Here is a 14,741-nt window from a genome sequence, read left to right on the forward strand (position 1 = left end):
AGAGTTCCTATTGAATCATTTTTTTCATCCATTCTCTTACTATGATTCTCAATCACAAGTTGGTTTTCACCGTTAACTGCTGGGAGAGGTCAGATTTTGTCTGCGACTTCATTGCCACATTATCTTTGTTACTGACTAAAAGTGGTTGTCAAACATTTATAGGTGTAAGAAAATGTAGGATCCCAGCGTAGGTTCGTGAGCTTTGCATCATCTAGCACTGGAGACAGTTTGTGTGGACACTTGTATAAGTGAACACATATCTTTGACTAGGAAGGATTGTTTTTTGTGTGTTTTTTTTGTTTTTGTTTTTGTTTTTGAGGAGGTCCATTTTTTCCCCTCAAAGGTCACAGTGGCCCCAGTCTCTCAAAGTAGGTATAATGTTATGAAAAACATAAATTAACCCAGAGGAAAATGGCTAAATCCAAAATGAGCAAAAGGGCGTGAAGTTGATTCCACCCCACTGATGACCAGAAACAGTTCTGGAAATCGGATTGGCTAAAAAATGACCTCCATGTGTCTCTCTCCATGGAGACAGCAAGTCAGTTCGCTTTACTGAAGAGGTTGCTGGTCAAGAGGTGAACTCTTTAGGAAAGGGTCCCCCGCTAGGCCCTCCAGCCAGGGTCCTAAAATCCATTTGCAGGATATTAGAACTGTTTTTAGATGAATAAATGATAGAGGATTTTGATGGATGGGATAACTTTTTCCCTAAAATACTGTAGGTATTCAAACAATTTTCTCATCACCCACATTTAATGCTGTTCCAGTACCAAGCACATTTTCACATGTGAACATGAGAGCGCGCAGATCCGTGTTTCTGTTCACCTGTCTGCCTTGCACCCCTCCGGGTGTCAAGTTCAGCACTGTGGCCGTGGTGGGAGAGCTTGGGGGGGACTCCTTTCCCTGAGCACGCGGCAGGAATCACACATTGCAATGTGCTGTTTCCCTGATGTGACACAGTTCATGTCTTTACATTTTCTTATTTTTCTCATGAGCTTTAATGTAGAGGTCAATGACAGAATTATGTAGTTTAGAGATATTTTCTCAGAGGCCTAAGTTATGATATTTGTATTGCTGTACAAATACTCAAATGTAGGTTATTTTAAAGCCAGATTTATATTAAATAAAATAAAATCCCTCTCCATCAAAATTGCCTTAGCGAAACTAGTCATCTTCTGCTTTTATTATTCTGCTTTGTGATAGTAAAAATTAGAGTGTTGGTCTGAGTAAATATACATTCATTTTTATGAATTGTACATGTTGAGACATACTGTGGAGTTTCATCTTACCTTTCAGAGCTAGAGATTCCATAGTCAGCAAATGGCTAAAACTATTTGCAGTTACAATGATGCTTGAGTATAGCTTAAAACACCCATAAGAGACCACATACAGTGGTTTTTTTTTTTTTGTTTTCAAATGCATGACAGTCCTTTAGCGGGTTTCTATTCCCGTTTTGGAACCGTCACTGTTCCTTCCCTTTGAGCCATTGTCAAAGTGGTTGGCTTCTCCCCGGGGACCGTGTTCCACCAAAACTAAGTTGTCATGTCTCACTTTTTGCCCAGTTCACAAGTTAAATGCATGTTTGATGTGACTCCACCGTATTTACTTTCGATTTATTTTTAAAGAGAGGAAATGATAGCTGCATTGTCTGTCACTTTAAACTTCAACGTTTCATTTCAAAACCTACTCTGGAAGATGGTTTATTTCTGTCTTAATTTGGCCCCTGATCTTCTCCCTGCAGGTTTCTGGTGAGCTTCATGGTGGATGCGAGAGGCGGCTCCATGAGAGGAAGCCGGCACCACGGGATGAGAATCATCATCCCGCCACGCAAGTGCACGGCCCCCACCCGAATCACCTGCCGTTTGGTAAAGAGACATAAACTGGCCACCCCACCCCCCATGGTGGAAGGAGAGGGATTAGCCAGTAGGCTGGTAGAAATGGGTCCTGCAGGGGCCCAATTTTTAGGGTAAGTTATTGTGTCAATTTTCATCTTGGCCCTCATAACCACATCTTTGATTTTTCTTTACCCTTAACCTGAGAGGTTAGCTATTAAAACGGCTTGGTTGGATGGGGATTGAGGGAACCTTTTGTGTAGTGTCAGAGGTCACAAAGCTGTGTAATTCTGTGAGCTCATGGGCTGACCCTCCCCTAACTCAGTTTGCTGGTCAAAGCTTTTACTAACCGAGAAGCATGGTCTCTGCTCAGTGAGTGCACGGAACGCCAACGCCACCCTCAGGGTCAAGGCACCCTTCTTAGGGGGGGAAAAATGGATGCTGGAATGTTATCACCACGTTGAATCAATGGCTACTTCGGGTACATGTTCATTTATGAAGATCACCGCTAGGGGAAACAATCCATTGTGATACGATATTTGACAAAAAAGAAACACTAAGTTGATTTCATGATCTGAGGTGGCACTTGGGTGCAAATCAGGCAGGCTCTGTCGTGGCGGCCAGTTTGTTCACGGTTTCCCCTTCTCGTTTCTCTTCCTGCTGCATGGATCTTATTCAGTAAACTGCATCTTCCCACCCATCCTCCCCCTGTAAATGAGGGTGAGAGCTTGGTTAGCCGAATCCTGCAGCTTGGGCCTCAAGGAACAAAATTTATTGGGTAGGCTCTTCATAGACAAGATACAGAATGTCTACAATTCTTCTTCCATTTTCAGTTTTTTTCCGTCACACCCATAGTCTTATTCTTATCTTAAGTTCATTTTTATTTTTCAATTGTTAATGCTTTCAGTTGATGTGTGTCACTGAAAGGAAAAAAAAATCATAGTGGCTTGAACTTAATGTAGCAACGCGACCTATCTTGTGCTTTTCAAGCATGTGGAATTCACTGCGAGCATTCTGCTTTCATAATTCTTTGTGCTTTTGCAAGCCTTTCTTTAATTTGAAATGTTTTGACTAAATATGATAGCTTTTCAGATAGGTGGACAGTCTAATTTCAGTCCAGTGTAGGAGAAGGTATTTACAGGCTTTAAATCAACACTTGCTAGTAGTGGGTGATGTATATGTGTATGTATATGTATATATATATTTGTATGTGTGTGGAGTTACATTTTTTTTTAAGTTTGAGTAATTATCATGGGCTTTGCGAAGGAAAAGTGATCAATAAGTAAACTGATTTCGAAAAATGTTGGGAATACGAGATATGGAAAGAAAACCAAATAGGCAGCAGATAGAATATCCTACTGTAGTTATCACATGTTTTGTTTTATTTTGTTTAGCTGATGTGTTGGTATGTGTCATTTGTTTGCTCGTCTGTTCGGTGTATGTGCCTTGGCAGTCTGCATGAAGAAACCTGTCATGAAAAGTTACGCTTGGCTTTCACCTGGTCAGAGATCCTTGTCATATCTTCTCTCCAGTGATGTTGAGTGTCATACACACAGTCACATTCCCTAATATTTACAGAGACAGTATCTGATACATTAACCTGCAAAGATTGTATATAGTTCTGAAAAAAATTAATATTTAATCATCAGCTGTGGTTAAAAATAAAAACTATGGTAAATAACTTAGAATTATTAACACTACTAGGGATAGTTGATTTTGCCTCTACCTGTCAAAAAAAATAAAGGCATAAATATTTTTAAATCTTTAATTTGAATTAACCATACTTATTTTGCCAAAAGTATAATAATCATATTAGTCATCCCATTTTAAGTGAGTGCAAATAGTGATGTTTTTATTATGTTATTTGATCGTTACAACTACTGTCCCTTTTTATGTTCTAACCTATGTAAACCTTTACCTGCTGTTACCACACATACATAAATACACAGGTGAAGAGGTGAGGTTACATACAACCTCTGTAGGAGAATAATGATACTGTCTACTTAAATGTCATAAAAGAAAGCTGCACAATCCAACTACATAAATTGTATGTGATTGTGGTCTGCTTACTTCCATTCGTTTTTTTTGTAGCATTTATCCTATTTTAAAATTTAACAAAATTATTCCTGTGCTTGATTGGCTATCTTCAATTTGCAGCCATTCTTTTGCAAAGGACACTGTCAAAAATTAACAGATTGTATGGCAATTTCAAACCAACAAGTGCTTTTTCAGAAAATTTAAATATTCCTATGCAGGTTAAACTAGAGCTAGGAAATTAAGCTGCCCTCTACCATTTCACAAATTGAAAATCAAAGAAACTGTCTTAACTACATAGGCTGTGAAAGTCATAGAGAGGGACTATTGGAGGAGTGGATTGTTACATTGATTGTTTTCTTGCTAAGGGGAAAAAATCAGTAATCTTTAAAATAGGAAATTTGCAGAATTGCTTTTTTAAATAAATGACTGTGTCCTTTTAAATCATTAGCATTTTTAATAAATATAATAATATACCTATTGTGGTTTTAAAAATGGACCAACTTTCTTATGGTCTATTTTTATAATCTTCAATTCCTTGAATCAAAATTTATTTTTATATGGGCTAAATATTCCCTCCTCCCTCCCCCCCCCCATTAAATCAAAAGCCTAACCTATAGTAGGCCCTCAAGAATTGTTCGTGAATGAATGAATGATGGCATGTTTTCAAGCTTCTAATATATTATTTAATTAGCAAATGATTCTGCAGCTTTGAAATCATTCCCAACCTTAGTGGCACCTCTGATTTTCCAATGAATCCTCTTAATGAAACTTTTTTTTTTAAGTATGATACTGTAAGTATATTTCATTTGATACCAAAATAATGTGGATTTTTTTCCAGCCCTGTCATAGTGGAAATACCTCACTTTGGGTCTATGCGAGGAAAAGAGAGGGAACTCATTGTTCTTCGAAGTGAAAATGGAGAAACGTGGAAGGAGCACCAATTTGACAGTAAAAATGAAGATTTAACTGAATTACTTAATGGCATGGATGAAGGTAATTATGATGACTCCTTGTTTCTGTAAATCTCTGCAGGAAAAATATCAAAGGAATAACTAGACTAAAAGAAACATTCTGGACTTCACACATTTGTATTTCAAGCTGGGAATGAGGTTCCTCAATATTTGTTGTGTTTTCTGTATGTAAGGCATGAAGTTCCATTTAATGTAACAAACGTTTTCCCCCATAATACTAATGTACAAGTAACGGTTGTGATTCTTTCATCAAATACGTCAATCTTTCCAAAACCCAACAAAGTTTTCTAAGTCAAAGATGTATAAGGAGGGCGTGAGAAAATACTGGAAGGTATGCAAAGTATGCAGAGCATTTTTAAGAAAATACGTTCACATTTTATTTTGGGAATTATTACTTTCAGACCCTTTCTTCTATCTCAGTTTTCTCCCAGATTCTTTCAGTATTCTTCATGAATGTTTAATTTCTCTTGAGCTCTAATCCTTTTTTAAAAAAAAAAATGTGTCAGGCTAATTATTGGAGTCTTTGTCGCTGCAGGGTTTTACTCTTTGACCTGTAAGACTGACGTATAGCTGACCATGTCACTTCCTCATACACACCTCAGGCTGTCTGACCCTTAGAATCAAAGCCGTTTTTCTGAGGTGTATAGACATTAGGAATGGACTTATTTTGAGAGTAGGTACTTGATGCAGTTTTATAGACCAAGGTCACCATAAAATAAAGCCAATCTTTATTTTATACAGTCAGTATAAAAGTCATCCTAATCACTACAAATCCATCAGTTGTTTTAAATAACTGCTTTATTGGAGATATAACTCACATACCATAAAATTGACTCTCTGAGGGTTTAATTCACTTATTTCTGGAATGCTTCCAGAAAAGTCACTCCTGGTTTCAAAGTGTGGACAGAGGGGCTCCACAGATTCAAGGGTGTTTGAGGGATGACCATGGGCAGGTTCTTGGATCCCTGTGAGCCTTTGTTACTTCTGTAACATGGAGATTACCTTCTTTGCATTATACGTAGGATTGTTGTTAAGAAAAAATAATTATGTGAAGACTAATGAAATACAGTCCCTGTCACATAGTAAGCCCTTGATAAACATCAGTGGTTGTCACTATTATTTTATAGACTAAAAAATTGTCATGCCAAAGGTTTTGCATAAGATAGTTAATTACAGCCTACCAGGAATTTCGGGTGTCTTTACAGCAAGGTAGGAGGAAACTAATGTTTGTTGGGTGTCTAGCATTCATGAGGCACTGATAAACGCCTGCATATATGAAAATCTTAAATGAAAGCATAGTACTGCAAAGTGGGAAGTTTTAATCCCCCTTCAGAGGTAAAGGAGCTGAAGTATAGACATGTCAAGTAACATGCAAGGTTACCCCAACTAAGTAGCCTCACCAGAGTTGAAATCTAGTCCTGCCTGTTTTCAAAGACATGTAACTATATCCCCCTTATTTTAGAAATGTGTGTCTTGTGGAGAAGAAAATAAACCTAAAGGGGAAAATTCCTACAAACCCATAGATTTAAAGGTCCAGAGGTATAGTCATTTTAAATGTTATATATTTAATGAGTATACATTAAATGTCTCTTCATAATACTGATATTTACATCACCATCTCCAACTTCAGATAATTTCTGATTGATAGGAACATGCAATGGTAATTAAGACTTTTAATTTTTATTACCTTATTTCAAAACATGAAAATAGTCATTCTCTTAGAAGGACATTTATAAGAATATATAATCAAGAGTTTTTAAAAAGAATAAATACTAAGAGAATGAATTGAATTAGCATTTTGAAAATAAAAATAATACTGATAATTCAGAATAAAAATATGAGATAATAAGGGAAATGGGTTTTCCATAGAGGATAGTTTGTTTTAAGAAAAATAAAATATAAAAATATTTTCATATATCCAGTACTTCTTAAATGCTGATGTAGATTACTAATCTTTAAAATGTAGCATCCACTACACAGAATTTTCTCCTTTTTAATGGCTAGTGACCTTGATACTGTGAGCTCCTGAGAGCAGGGTACATGTCTTAGTCACCTTTGAGTCGCCAGTGTCAGGCACAGCGCTGCTTTAGACCAACTCATCCAGTCCCGGTGAGTGAGCAGAATGAGAAACCGCAATATTATAAGATGTAGCTTTATGGAGGAAGGTTCTCATTAAATCATTTCCTCTACCCCAAATTTTCTCATCTCCAGGAGAAAAACAGTTACAGAGGAGCATTTACTTTGAGGAAAGTACTCGGGAGTAACTATATTCTAGCAGAATATTGACTATTTGAAGACAGTGCCGACCAATAGAACTTTCTACGGTGATGGAAATATATGCACTGTGCTTTCCAACAGCCATCACTAGTCACAGCTGACTCTTGAATACTCATCATGTGGCTAGTGCAACTGAGGAAGGGACGTTTTAATTTTGTTTCATTTCACGTAATTTTAAATAGCCATGTGTGGTCAGTGGCTATCTCATTGGACACTAAAGTTCTAGCAAAAACCACCGAATATTCTAATAATATATTCTTCATTTTTTAGTATAAATGGTAGTATCTCCTATCAGGCAGAAATATATATTTTTTTAAATTAATATGGAATGGACTTCCATAATTTCAGGCTGACATGACTTTATTTTGTTTTTAATAAACCAATTTTCAAATAGGAGTGAGTCATGTCTTTGCCAAATGATTCACCATACTAAGGTGTTTTAAAGAAGTGAAGATATAGCCCTCTGTCCTGGATTCTGTGTGTTATCTTGGAAATAGTAGATAGAGTTTCTATGCTACATTTTTAAAGACCAGAGAAACTTGGGTTCCATTTTAGACAATTAAAAGGAAATGTAAACACTTTCGGGTTTAAAAATCAAGCACTGGAGAGCAAGAGCAGCAAAAATGAGGGCTGAATGTTCAAGGCACAGTGGTTTTCTTCATGTATCGAATTTTAAAATAATAATTATGAAGGTCCACTACACACCTTTTATAACTGGACCTCCATTATTCAGATTTCATACCAAGCTCAAGCCCCACTTACCTCCATTCTTCTTCTGTTCCCAAAGTTACTTCATTTTTATTGGAACACCTCCTACCCCTGTAAAAACAGGCAGAAAGAAAAATCAGTCTAGCTCTAAAAGCATAAAAAGCGACCCTTCTTTTTCCTTCCAGGTCCAACTAGTCCAAGTTTTCTCAGGAGGAGAAGTATAAGCATAGTGTGGGAGGTTTCATGTTACCTCCACTCTTTCCCCTCTGTCCCCTCCCTTTTTTGTTCTTGAGTAGCTGTTAATTACCAGGATACAAATAGTAAATAAAATAAACCAATAAACCAGTGAGCAGATCACTCAAGACTTCACTGAAGAAAAATATATCATCCTACTATTATTTTATTTAACCTATTAATTTCCCGTCTGTAACAATTAAGCCTTATCTGTCACCTATGGCAAGCGGTCCTTGAGAATACCTGTCATTACAAGTATCTTCTTTTTAACTCTTTTTCATAAATAAATTCTATATGCTCCTTTATAACTCATCTATATGCTACGTTTATAACCAGTCTCATTGCACCCTCATCTCTGAAAATCTTGAAACCCAAGTATTTAAAAATCCTATTAGCCAATTTTTAGATCATTGATTAGATTATGTTTCTATAGTATTTTAAAACTTGCAAAAAACTTTTCTATGTGCACAGTGAAATGTAGTGGTTAGAATAACTCCAGGGAAAGACAAGTTCAAGTTGGAGGATAATTTGCCCAGAGTAATGTGGTTGTTAGGACCATGACCTATGGACCTCACGTAGATCAGAATTCACATCCTGGCTCCGCCCTTTACGAGGTGGATGACGCTAACCAGTCGGTCTCTCTAAAGTTAAGTTTAAGTGTATAAAGCGAGGATACCCCATAGGAACTAATGGGGAACAGATGAGCTAATTATGCCAAGTCCTTGGCAGGATGTCAGATCCATGAGAAGCACTCCATCGATGTTTGTCATAGTCACGCTGCCTGAGCAGGTGTGCAGAAGAGGCAAGGGGAGGCTGAAATCTTTCCTCTTCCACTTGCCAAGCCATATGCTCCGATGCTGGCCTACAGGCCAAAGGGACACTCTTACCTAGTTTTCTCAACGCCACTGTCTAGTTGCCAAGCCATATAGCTGCAGGGCTATGTCCCTCCCAAGCGGGCACCCTTTCTAAATCGCACAGACACCACCAGGGCCAGTGGAAGCCCTGGCCACAGTCGATGGTGATGACACTCGTCCCATCACCACCACCCACTCAGGAAATAGCAAATAAATAGGTGGAGACTTCCAAAATCCGGACTTCTGACTCAACTCGAGTTCTTTTTTCTACATTACTCCTTTGCCTCTGTATGTTTTCAAATGAAGGATGCCTAGGAAACTACTTTGTGGGGAACAAAAAGGCTGCCTAAAGGTCAGCTGCTATGGAAATTTTCCATTACTAAGCAAGCAACGCTCTTAGTTCATGTATGACTCAACAGGATATTGTCATTGCAAAGTAAGGTGCAAGCCCGTGAGGACAAGAGCATCAGTGGTTATGCTAATGCAGGGGGTGTGACAGTAAGGCTCTGTTCTAGTAAGAGGCTAGAATGACACAGGACAGTTGGTCTGGGTGTGAAGAGCCTGCTGTTACCACCAAGGTATCATGTGGCAGGGGCAACGTTTCTCTTTGGCAGCGGACGCAGATCTTGTTCTAGCACTTGTCAACTCGTGTTTTCTCGGCAGAGAAAAAGATACCGCAAAACAGAGTATTCATTCTGCTTCCCGAAAACACTCTTTACGGTGTACCAGATCAAATCCACTTCGTAAGTTTAATTCAAACCTTACTTTAAATTAAACTCACAAAGTTCAGTTACACATGTTTAAAATTGTGCCTCCAAAGCCAGACCCAAGGGATGCTTTGTAGTTTGCAGTTATGCTGGACCTGGGAGTCTTTGATTGGTGGAAGAATTCTTCCTCCTTAGAGGTCTTAACTTAAAAATTGATGAGGCACTCAGTCCTGCACTGTCCAACACAGTAGCCACTAGCTGCGTGTGGTTATAGAGCACTTGAAATGGGGCTTGCACAAATTGAGATATGGATGCTACGAATGTAAAATACAGATATACAAAGATTTAGTACACCTCCAAAAGTAGATCTACTGAGTGTCCAAAAAAATGTATACATACAATTTGAATAATTATAAAGGCAGTATTTATTAAAATACATTTCATTTTCAAAATTGAGCTATCAGCTATTACAGTGTGTATATATTTTTGAGGGGACAACCTGTATATCTCATTAAAAATGTTTATGTTGGTTACATGTTGAAATGGTAATATTTTGGAAATACTGGCCTAATTAATTTCACCTGTACCTGTTTACTTTTAAGTGTTTCTATGAGGACATTTAGATATTTACATATGTGGCTTGCATTATATTTCTTTTACACAGAGCTGCTCTGGACAGCGTGTAGACTTTCTTTCACATTACCATTAGGTTTTAAAATCAAAAGCATTGCTACCTAAGTATCACAAGAATGCTTTGAGGATATGTGAATTTTGCTATGATTTTAAAATCTCAGTTACTTTATTGGGACAAAAATGTCCCTAAACTTCTCCAAACAGTGTTATAATGCTAGGAAAATATTCCCTCACTTGTTGTGATTGCTTAAGTTTCAGATGAGAGCAAATGAGATTTTAAGATACTACATATTAGATTTACTAAATTACTGGAAATTACTATCAAGGAAAATTGATACTTATAATGTTATGTAACAGAAAATAAATTTAACTATATCGACAATATTTTGTAAACAGACCTATCAGTTAAAAATTGCAACTTTGCTTCATTTCAATTGAATTTACTTGTTTTTAGTTTATCAGCCATGAGACAAATAGTGATCTTAAAGTGTCAAGTTAAATTGTAGAAGCAGTTGAGCAATGACAGGTGACATCTGTAGCTTTATGTTGTACACAGCACCATCTATTGGAGAGATCTATTAACAATCTTGAAACATTCTGGAGAAAAAGTAAAAATTGAACTTAAATCAAGATTGTGGTAAGAGTGCAAAAAAAAAATCATACCAAAAACTACTAATTAAACTATAACATATTATGAACTTGCCGTCCCATTGCTCCCTGCTTTCTCCTCTTCCGGAAAGTCTTCCCTAAACCCCAGACTGGGTTAGATCCACCTGGTAATACACAGCACCTGGCCTGTCTTCTGTAACAAGGAGTTTTGAACTTTGCTATCTTCCTTGGTGGATGGTAAAGTCCATGAGGGCAGGACTGGCTCTGACGTGTGGACAGCCGTTACGCTCAGTGCAGATAACAGCTCTTGGCACAGTGTGGTCACTTCATCATACTTGGTTGAATCAGTGGAGAAATTATTTGTCTCCAGGCGTATCCCCCCACTTTTGGTAATAGTAATTCTGAGACCCAGACCCAAGAAAAAAGCAACAACTTAAAGGAAGGGGTGTCACAGCCAAATGGGGGGAGAGGAGGTCTAGGGGATAGAGGAAGGGCACACTTCGTTTTCTAATGTTAAGGTATATGATTGTCAGAAATTAAATGGATTGCTAAAACTGGAGAGAAAAACAAATAGTATATCATTTTTTCACACATTCTGCGTCATTAGCACTTCATGCATGTGCACATATGAGTAACAAAGAAGGTCCCACGTTGGGTAAAGATGCAAAATAATGCTGATCCACACAGACGTGAAGCAGATACCAGAAGTGAATAAGAATGAGTTAAACTACTGAAAGTGCAGTATGAGACCTCTCTGTACTGTCCTTGCAACTTTCCATGAATCTCTAATTATTTTAAAAGTTGAAAAATATTGAAAAGATCCCTCTCATCTTTACTTTGAGGAAGAAGGGTCAAATTACATCTTGAGTTATTGTTTTTTTCCCCTGTAACATCTTGGCTGGGCTTGGTACAAAAGTTGCATAATTCAGATGGAGCTGAATTTTAATTCCAAAGAAATGTCTGTAATTTTTTTGAAATATTTCATTGAATTTATTACAAGTTTCATATATTCTGTAGCTTGAGTTGACTATTATAGATTTATCTTTTATTTTCTTCATTTCCCTCAATTTCTCTGATATTTAGTTTTCTGTAATTGGTGAAAATATTTTTAAAAAATGGAATGAAGTGAAAACGATAGCAATTCAGATGTATACACTGTAGACATGCAAGACTGGTTGGCGTGCCCTTTCTCATTCTAGCCTTCTAAGTTTCATTTTTTCCCCTGCCCTTCAATATTAGATATTCCATTCTTAGAGGAGCAAACTGAGTAGAGCATACGCCTAATCTGAAATTATGGAGACATTAAATCATGTGTATGTAAAAGTAAGGCAAAACTGATCGGATGATAATTCAAAAGCTTTAAGACTAACTCATTTAGTGGGAACATGAATTCCATTCTGTCATTTATGCTTCAGTGTATTATGATCTCCAAAACTGTTCATATTTGAAAAGCATTTTATAATCCTTACTGCTCTGTTCTAAAATCTCAGTTGCAGAGAATATTGTCCCACCTTTTACAAATACGGAAACTAAATGAGTTACAAGGTGCTTAAGAAATTTATCATTAATCAGTGAGGCAAGAAAGCTGTAGGACATTGGCTTCTATGTGTTGTATGGCAGCAAGTGCCACAGTAATAAGTAAAGTCTTTCTGCTCATAGCGTGGGCCAATAACAAAGCATGTCACCTTTTGGACCAGGGTGTTTGCAAATCTACCCATTATTCATCCATCCATTTATCAACATGTCTATATGACTTCACGCCTTCTCCCCAACCCTGTTTCCAGACCTAGTTTCTAATTTCAGCTCTAAAGCAGACCAGCAAAGTCAACTTGGGCAAGTCACTAACCTTTTGAAAGCCAAACACCTACTCTACCATATGCTATATGTAGGTTAATTAGTAGCTGACCTGCCACAAAAGTAGACATTCAGTATATGTAAATTTTAGCCTTCCTCCTGGCCAAAACTACCTATTTCAGAACTCACCTCTGTCTTTTCCCTTTAATCTTTTTTTGGGGGGAGGGGGGTGCGGGGGAAAAGATGTGAAAACTTTACTAGTAACAGATTAAAAAGAGGAAGGAGGATCCTTTCATATTCTGTGGCATTATGAATCACCCTAAAAGGTAGAAGCTCTGAATATTTATACCCCTTTATCCTTTAATTCTGTAGCTTTGGGGGGTGGTTTATTATATCTTCTTTAAAAAAACACTTAAAAGTAATGGGTATTTATTATTGTCCTATAAGCTCTTCTTCTCATATTGAACCATCCTTGAGTTTTTTTTATAGGATCTTGTTGTCATGTTTTTAATCTTCGAGTTCTGAATTTGCAAGGAGAGGTGCAGGGTGAGAGTCTACAAGACCTTGCTTCCCAAATGTGTCAGTCAAGTCATAGTCACCGGGGTTGAATGTTAAAAGCAGATTTTCGGGTTCCACCTCTGGCCGACCAAGTCACAATCTCCACAAGAGAAACCTAGGAATCTGTGCTTTTAATATGAAACCCAGGTGTTGCTTATGATCTGGCCATTGGGGGTCACTGCACTCGGAGCTGGCTTCTCTGTGGGTATGAATGTGATACAGGCATCACAATTGTGCTGCAGATAATTGTGTTGGGTCTATATCTGCATGTAAAGGGTGGGAGCAAATCAAAGACTCTTGGTAATTCCTACTTCTGGCCTAAGTAATAGAGCATTTAAAAATCTGAATGGAAAGAACATTGATGTTCCATTTTCACATGATCAGACTTTATTACTATTTGCCTGTTGCCTGGAAATCTGACTTTTCTGATAATAGGAGTCCCCCTTTATCCATGGTTTCGCTTTGCACAGTTTCAGCTACCTGTGGTCAACTGCAATCCTAAAATATTAAATGGGAAATTCCAGATATAAACAGTTCATAAGTTTTAAATGGCATGCCATTCTGTGCAGTGTGATGAAATCTGACCCTGTCCCACCATGGACGTGAATCATCCCTTTGTCCAGGGCATCCAAGCTGTCCATCCGTTAGTCACTTAGTAGCCGTCTTGGTTATCAGATTGGTTATCAGAGAGAGAGACCATATTCACATAAGTTTTATTACAGTATGTTGTTAATTGTTCTACTTTATTATTAGTTATTATTAATCTCTTATTGTGCCTGATTTATAAATTAAACTTTATCATAGGTATGTATGAATAGGAAAAGGGTCTTGAAACATATCCCCCACAGATAGAGGGGGACTATAGTATACCTTTTTATATTGTATCACAGAATTTTTATAAGTTTTATATTCTCCATTTGGGTAAACATCCATTAAGTAAACTAATTTCTGAGTTACAAACACATGGACATAGATTTTATTGTGTTTTTGAAAAACAGGAAGACTAGAGCCACTTTTTCCACATAATGATATTTTAATTTTAAAAACACTACTAAAATAATAATAACCAGTCTCCACTACGACATCTATTTTAGAGCAAGATTTTAAATAATTATTCCAGATATTTGGTATGAAAAATATGAGTCTCATTAATTCCCAATTGATTTCTCTGTTCCATGGATATGAATTGAACACTTACAATGTGCCAGGCCTCAATATCAAACATCATCTAATTTAATGTAATTTGACTGAGTGTCAGAGCCTTTTCATTCCCTCTTGGCAACTGTTAGCCAGCTGGGTCTTTAATTACCTGATACCAAACTTTTAGCTAAGGTCATTTCACTATTGTGTTTCACTTTCCTTTTTTTAAAGCAAGAAATAGAGAAAAAAATGTACTTGCATTGAATTTACTTTAAAGCATTAATAGTCTGTTATTTGTATATATTATATTGTTATATTAATACTAGCATGATAGAATTATTACCCATGAAATACTGCATGTGTATACATTCATTACAATATGTATTATAT

General features: G+C 37.1%; 1 protein-coding gene across 1 annotated transcript in view; it reads left to right on the top strand.

Moving 5' to 3' along the window:
- ANK3 (ankyrin 3) overlaps window positions 1-14,741 on the top strand; it is a 302,810-nt gene that overhangs the window by 238,148 nt on the left and 49,921 nt on the right. The window contains exons 27-28 of the mRNA XM_054728942.1: window positions 1,739-1,963; window positions 4,705-4,859. Of these exons, the coding sequence (XP_054584917.1) occupies window positions 1,739-1,963; window positions 4,705-4,859 (380 nt within the window). The remainder of the gene's footprint in view (window positions 1-1,738; window positions 1,964-4,704; window positions 4,860-14,741) is intronic.

Source organism: Eptesicus fuscus, chromosome 17, assembly GCF_027574615.1.
Source record: "Eptesicus fuscus isolate TK198812 chromosome 17, DD_ASM_mEF_20220401, whole genome shotgun sequence".
Lineage (NCBI taxonomy): Eukaryota > Metazoa > Chordata > Mammalia > Chiroptera > Vespertilionidae > Eptesicus > Eptesicus fuscus.